This window comes from Hipposideros armiger, unplaced genomic scaffold, assembly GCF_001890085.2.
Source record: "Hipposideros armiger isolate ML-2016 unplaced genomic scaffold, ASM189008v1 scaffold_932, whole genome shotgun sequence".
In the NCBI taxonomy this organism is placed as follows: Eukaryota; Metazoa; Chordata; class Mammalia; order Chiroptera; family Hipposideridae; genus Hipposideros; species Hipposideros armiger.
The window spans coordinates 235,475-243,324 of record NW_017732282.1 but is presented as its reverse complement, the minus strand read 5'-3'; the positions used below and the strand labels follow the sequence as shown (position 1 = coordinate 243,324).

The following is a 7,850-nucleotide window of genomic DNA, read 5'->3' as shown; positions in this document are numbered from 1 at the left end:
TTATTGTAATCCTTTTTGTTTGTGGCTACTACCACAGTTAGAAATTAAAGTTATGTTCACAGTATTCTTTTTGCTGTTGAGAAATGAATTTTCTGAACAAATCTTCAAAGGGACAACTCCCTAGGTAAAAATACCTCAAGGATGGGATTTAGTTTTAGTGCATGTGTGAATGAAGAAAAGGTGGGAAAAAGAGAAAAGAAAGGCCTAAGATAACTTATCATTTCTCTTTTTTCTCTCATTCTCTTTTAATTCTTTGCTGTGTTCTTTTATAGATAAGTCTTTCTAGCTTTTCAGTACTTTATTGTCACTATCATATTTACACAGACCTGTTTTTTATATTATTTCTAGATCATTAAAAATTCGCCTTTAATTTTTGCACATTGTCAGTATTTGAAAATAGGATTGTTGTGGGTTCACGCTCAGTGCTGTTGTCTGTATGAGTAGCAGGTATCATTTTGTGCCTTTAGGCTCATTGTCTCCATCCAATGTGTTGGTTTTCTGGGTTTTAGCCCTTCCCATTTAGAGGACACTTATTCCTTTTGTTTCAAGCAGTTTTACACCACCACCACCTGTTCTTTCATTTTCTATGTAAAACTAAATAGTTTTGCTGACATAAAAAGTTCTTTCTCATCTCTTACAGTAGGTTTAATGTTTTGCTCATGAAGAGAAACTATAGACTCAGACGTGGATCATGATTAGAATTAAGACATTTTCAGTGCCGGTGGCATGTCAGTGTTGATGGCAGCCAGTTCTTCTGCCCTTCCTTTAAGCAGCTCAGGGACCCTGAGTCTTCCAGCTGCTGCCTGTGCCTAATCACGGAAAGCCCTCTTGTGGGAGACACGGGTGCTAATTTCAGCCTCAGAAAGGGTATAATTAGTTTCTCCTTTTGCTTACCTGTTTACGTAGTACTTACTAACTAAATATTTGTTGAATGAGTGAATTAGGTTTTTGTTGATGGTGGTAGGTTTTGTTTTTTTTTTCACTTTTGTTTTCTGCTTTTTGGTTTAATGTTTAAGTGAAGACTTAGGGGTGATTTAATTGTTTTCAAATTCAATTAAGTCATATATTCTCAAAAAGAATGTTCTGGAAACCTGAAGAAGGCTGAAGATGTAGCAGAGGGATTTGTTAGATAGCAATTGGAAAAAATTTTCTGGCAGAACAGGTTATTTAAACACTTTCTAAGGTTGCCAATGTGGTGGTGGAATCTGCATAGTGGCCTTTGAAAGTAAGATTATTTCTTTAATTTGAAGTATTTTAAGGGTGAATCTTTCCAAAGTACATGGTCTAGTTTATAGTCTTTTGTGATGATATAAGAACCAAAAAGTAAGATTAACTTTTCCATTCATTTATAGAAAGTTTATCATTTTCAATAGGAATATTTAAAATAGTGTAGGAAAGAAGGACCTTTTAACCCTAAGCCCCATTATTAATCTTTATTTGGGATTAAAAATGTTATAGCAGGTTCTTTTTTCCCTCAGCTTCATTGAGGTATTGACATATATTGTGTAAATTTAAGATACACAATGTGATGATTTGATACACATACATATTGCTAAATGTTTACCACAATAAGGTTAGTTAATGCATCCTTCACCTCACATAATTATCATTTTGTTTTTATTGTTATAGTGAGAATATTAAAGCTTTACTTGCATAGCAACTTGCAATTATTGGGTTGTCAGAAAAGTCATGACGTATTTTTTCTGTTTTTCGTTGCAAAAATGCATCATGACTTTTCCGACAACTCAGTATATGATACAGCATTGATGACTATAGTCACGTTGCTGTACATTAGAGTCCCAGTAGCAGGTCTTTTAATAGTAGTTGGGCATTTATTTTCTGCTTGTGTTAAAAACTACTAATTATTAGAGACGATGTATATTTCTCATCTTCTGTAGTACTTAATGCTGTTGTAGCATTTGTGATCACATAATATTTAAAAAATAAAATTTTATTTGCTGTAATTTACAAAAGGCATTATTCTCCAAAGGAATATTTTAAATAGTGTATAAATAAGAATTTACTTTGTTCCCACATTTTTCTTTTTTAAGCTGTTAATCTTTACTTGGATTCAAGAACTTGCTAGTCAGTATTTGGTAGTTACTATTTATTAGAATTGGTGTGTGTGTGTGTGCGTATGTGTGCACGCGTGTCTGTGTAAGTATATATATGTGTATGTGTGTATATAAATATGTCATTTCAAAATTTCTTAATTTTAAATTTTCAAAATTCTAGGAATTAGATGTAAAGAAAAGAGCACAGTAATCTAAGGTGTTTATTAGGCTGTTAAGGATTTCTTATTTTTTTAATTAAAAAGACTTATAATTGAAAATTTTTGACACGTTAATACAGTAAAGGTTAAGGGGATTGTATATATAAAAGTAATAATGTATGCTCTTAAAGCTAAATATTTAAAAATTTTTAAAAGAAGAAAGATTGCTTATACATTTATTGTTAGGTTTTAGTTTTCCCTTTTTAGTCCAAGGAATAAATAAATGTAAATTAAATGTTTGCTATAAATGAAGAAATTGTCATTTATAGGACATTCATGTTTTTGTTACTTAACCTATAGGCATTGCTGTCACATTAAGTTGGCAAAAATAGAAATATCTATAGTAAATTTCCTCTTTTATAGTATTTGTTTGGCTGTGTGGATTTTTATCCTGGCATTTCAGAATGATATTTAAAGAACACTTTTCTTTTTCTCTTAGCCTCTTGAATTGCTTTGGCACTCATTAGATGAATGGCTAGTTTTAATAGCTACAGAACTGATGAAAAACAAAAAGGACTCAACGGATATCACTTCTATTTTACTAAAACAAAAAGGCCAAGATCAAGATGGTGCTTCAATTCCTCCATTTGAACCTGCAGGACCTGGGAGCTATGAAAATCTATCCACTGGCACCAGGGAATCTAAACCAGATGCTCTAGGAGGGAAACAGGAAGCCAGTGCAGACTGTCAGGATGTTATTTCTATGACAGCTAATCGGCTAAGTGCTGTCATTCAAGCTTTTTACATGTGCTGTTCTTGTCAGATGCCTCCAGGGTAAGAGGGTTTCTGCTTTGTTTTGTGTGCAGGTCTCAGCCTATCAATAACCAATCTTGTGGCTGGACTAGCCCTTGTGGTTCTTATTATAATTCCAAGGCGCCCTTTAGCAATAACCATCAGGAAACTTTGAAAAAAAAAAAAAAAGAAGGTTTATTACTTACAAGGTCTGGAAATTACATGGCACACCTGGGGCCACACAGCGAGGTCGCAGGGAGAGAGCAAGAGGGAGAGAGCGGGCCCACGAGAGCGAGCTAGCTCGCAAGCGGGTGTGCCTGTGGGCCTGCAGTTCTGCTCTTTGGGGGGTCGAGAGTGTGGGGGGGCCTAGGGTTTCTGGGGCTCTCTTTGTTAGTGAATTTAAAATATAAAAGCGGGAATTTAAAGCACGGGAAGAGAAAAAACAAGTGGGCCAAGTGGTCAGTTATCGAAATCCACCAAGATCTCTCAGACAAAAGAGCGTCAGTGGGGAGAGGTGGCCCGGCTCTTTATCTCGTTGTGTGGCTGGCAATGTGTTTATTAAAAATAGCCATCTTTGAAGTGTATACCTCTTTGAAGTGGAACCCTTGGCAACCAAAACTTAAGTCAGGCGCTTGCATTACAAAAAAAGAGAAAACCTAACTGTCAAGGCTTACACTATGTGCTTATTATTTCCTTCCCTGATAGATGAAGAAACGCTATGACTGTTTTGTAATTTCAGTAACAACTGAATAGTAATTTGTTGATTTTAGGTTCTTTTCTGATCTTTTTTAGGATACTCATTGGACTGATCTAGAATTAGTCCAAAATATCTGAGTTTTAAGCATTATTTAACTCATTAACATGTAGAATAGTGAATGCCGCGTTGTATAGGATCCCTTACATTATGTTTTCAGAATGTATAGAGCAGTGATGCTTAACAATTCAGGGTCTTTAAAGTCACTTGTTTATATATTATCTGTTAATGAAAACTTATATATATAGTTTTTCATCTTACAGATTGACTAGGCAAGCCTCAACCTCTTAAATTTATAGACACCCCAAACCCCCATTTTTCTTTTCTTTTCTTTTTTTGTCTAGAAGTCAGTCCAGTTCAATACATAGTTATCAAAGTTGCTGTATCGCCAACTTTTGTTTATGTGTTCTGATTGTTTTTTACCTCCCCCCATAGAATGACTTCACCTCGTTTCATTGAATTTGTCTGCAAACATGATGAAGTTTTAAAATGCTTTGTTAACAGGTAAGGCTGTCTTTGATTCATGGACTGCCTTTATAGGCTTTTCACTCTCTACTTATAGTTTTCATTTCAAGAAAAAAAAATTTTACTTCTGTTAAACTATGAAAAAAATGCTGTGACAAGTGAAAGTATAGTAGGTGTGGATTAATATACGTTACTCTTCTGTTTCAGTATTTATATACGTGAAAATGCATTTCCTTTAATTCTGCTTATCCTTCCTATCCATATAAACAAAATGTATTTTTCTTTTAGAAATCCCAAAATTATATTTGACCACTTTCACTTCCTCCTTGAATGTCCCGAGTTGATGTCAAGATTCATGCATATTATAAAAGCACAGGTAGAAATTTTTCTTAATCTTGTTTTTAGTTTGTCTAATGAAAATTAATTTTTTAAAATTTGAGTACTGTGTAGTAACGTAATTATTGCACTTGAGACCTCCTCCTATAAGAGGAGCGAAAGTACCTTATTCTTTAGTATGTGGGGTTACATTACATTAGTATGTTACTTTAGTATGAGGAGTAATTTTTCTTCTTTAAGAAATGTGTTTTGAGGGCCTATTATGTGCAAAGATTTGTTCAAAAACAATAGAAGATGTTGCCACATTTCCTGAAATGAGTTTCATGGAACACTAGTCCTATAAGGTTCATAGACCTTGAGAAAAGGATTTTATCCCCAAATACATTTGGGAAATATAACATATGCCCTTTCGGAGATTTATAAAGTCTATCAGCAGCTTGTTAAAGGCTTTGAGAAGCCCTTTGGTAAAAATAGGGATTTAACTTTGTTAATCCTCCAAATTTATTTGACCTGAGAACCTTTCCCTTTCCAGGGTTTATTCCACATGTCTCGTGTTTCGTGAAACATGTTAGGCAAAGCTTGTTTGGTACTGTGTGACTTTGGGCACATTTCCAACATCCTTGAGCCTTGGTTTTCTTCATCTGTAAAATAGATAATGACACCAACCTCATAAAATAATTTTGAAGAATAAATTTTAAGTAGTGACTAATATGTATACATATATATACCAGTAAATGGTAGTTGTTTTGCTGATAGAAGACATATATCTTTTCTCTAAGAGTATCTTAATCAGTCTAGCAGGGAGGATAATACATGTACCTACCTATAAAGGAGGAATTACAGCATCACCTGGTTCTTCAGGAGTTTAAGGGATGAAGAGCTTGCTTCTGGCTGCTATAATCAAGGGAAATTTCAAAGAGAAGGTGGATTCTAAACTGGACCTTGAAAAACATGCAAATTTTGATGGGAGTCAATGGGGAAGATGACCGCTCTAGCCAAGATATGGACCTGGGCATGTAGGTGAAAAAGTGTATAAAACTACAGTGGCTGAAGCAGAAATTTTGTATAAGTGAGGAATAAGATATAATTCTGGAAAGGTAGATTGGGGTCATACTGTGTTGAACCTTGATTGCCAGATTAAACGATCTTCTTTGTTTGCTAGGCTGTCAGGAGTCACTCATAACTTTGCTTCAGGAGAATGACATGTTCCTGGCAAATTAGGAAATAATTTGTTTAGGAAATAATTAGGATAGACCAGAGGCTATGGTTTGGTTAGTAGTCATAAATACTATAGGTGTTTTTAAATGTCTATAGGGACACTGACCCTTTCAGAAGTTAAAGAAAGCTAAGAACTCTTTCTTATAAAATTATACTCAGGTGTATAGATATCCTTTGACATCTGTTTAATAATGATAATGTAAAGGAGAAGGTAGTAATAATAACTTAACATTTATTGAATGCTAACTTTAGGTGAGGTACCATTCATTTGCTTCACATGGATTATTTTTCTCATTTTCATAACAACCATGTGAGACGGGTACTCTTACTGAAGCTGAAGAGGTCAAGTAAGTTGTTTAAGTCATTCAGNGGTGGATATGGAGAGACCTGTGAAGTATTAATTCAATATCACCCTAGGCTTTTCCAGACAATTATTCAAATGACACAGAATGAAGATCTCCGAGAAAACATGGTAATGTAATTGTGCTAGTATCTTGTAAATGAACAACTTTATTCATGCTTAGTGTATATATGGCAGTTTACAAATGTGCTTTGTAATTTTATTATAAATATTTTAACATTTGTAATATATGAATTTGCTTATCTGTATTATAGGATAAGTATGAATTATATAATAACTAATAAACCTTGTGCTAATATTTGGCCCTATATATCTTCTGTCCTCTGGATCTTTGCTATCTCTTTAAGATAATTAGAATATTCCTCATAGGTAGAGGAAAAGAATCTAAGGAGGAATATTATATTAAAATTGGTAATCACTAGTTTACTGATCTTTGTATTTAGAATAGCGCTACTCTTTGAAAAATTGCAAAATTTTATTTTCTATTAAATTTTAGAATTAAATTTCTGTAAACTTGATATTTTCTGTTCTATTTATATTTTTTATTGCTTTTTTACTGGGGGATTTTGAACAAAGATTTTATGTCATCTCTACATTTATGCAAGGCAAAATAACTGTAAAGGACTTGATTGCAGCTAATTGGCTTTGGGATACTTATTAAACTAATAGGTACTTAATTTCTTGATAAAGTTTAATGGATTACTAAATAATCACTTTTTTTTATTTGTAAAATTTTAGTTACGGCAAGTTCTAGAACATTTGTCTCAGCAAAGTGAAAGCCAGTACCTAAAGATTTTAACAAGCCTTGCTGAAGTTGCCACAACAAATGGTCATAAACTGCTTAGGTAAGTGTTTCAAAATATAAACAGATCAATAGGTAGCAGCATCTGTCAGCTTGGTCTCCTTTTAGGCTTTTCTGGGAATAGTTTATTTTGTTAGATGCCTTTTGTCAGTGGTGAGATGTTCTCAGAATTTGCTGACACATCACTGTTTTTTTTTTTAAAGGACCAGGAAGTCAACGTTTACTGAGGAGACTTTAGTCTGTAAAGAGACTAAAACTAGAGACTTACTTAAATGGATGTGGGCATGTGTGTCTAGAATTTTATAAAATGATTGGTTAGACCAGTCATGTAAGTAAAATGTGCATAAAGAAGAATTAAGGAAGTAGTTTAGGAATCTTGATCACTAATTATAAAACTGGGTATAAGCTGCTTTTCAACCCCTCAGTATTACCTCATGATTCCTTACAAAGCTTCTCCCTGAGCTGTCCCCCTCATTTCAGGTCTTTATTCTTTCCAAAAGATTCTGTGATTTCAATGGCTCATCACTAAGCCCATGGAGTTAAAGCCTTTATGTATATGCATGTATATATGTATTACGTTTGCCTGCAACTACATTTGTTTGCATGTGGTAAGCTACCCCAATTAGGAGTAAAGAGCCGTTTAGAAATGGTTAATGTGTTCTTTCGTAGCTTACACATTTGGCCCACCTCTAATTTGGATGCTTTCCCCTCTGTAGTTTTTCTTTTCACCTCTATTCTTAATACACTGACAGTCTTAAGAATAGGTCATGTTCTTCTCTTATCTCTGTTAGTTCCAACTGGACTTTCTCCCATCTCCATGCTGCTTCTATAAATCAGCTACATTATCAAATCCATTTTGTTAGCCCTTGTTTTCTGTCTTCAGATTTTTCATATACTTCAGACAAGAATC

General features: G+C 34.0%; 1 protein-coding gene across 1 annotated transcript in view; it reads left to right on the top strand.

Annotated features, from left to right (window-relative positions):
* Window positions 1-7,850, top strand: part of HACE1 (HECT domain and ankyrin repeat containing E3 ubiquitin protein ligase 1) — a 106,164-nt gene that overhangs the window by 60,969 nt on the left and 37,345 nt on the right. Inside the window, exons 11-13 of the mRNA XM_019630696.1 lie at window positions 2,712-3,046; window positions 4,194-4,262; window positions 4,512-4,599. Of these exons, the coding sequence (XP_019486241.1) occupies window positions 2,712-3,046; window positions 4,194-4,262; window positions 4,512-4,599 (492 nt within the window). The remainder of the gene's footprint in view (window positions 1-2,711; window positions 3,047-4,193; window positions 4,263-4,511; window positions 4,600-7,850) is intronic.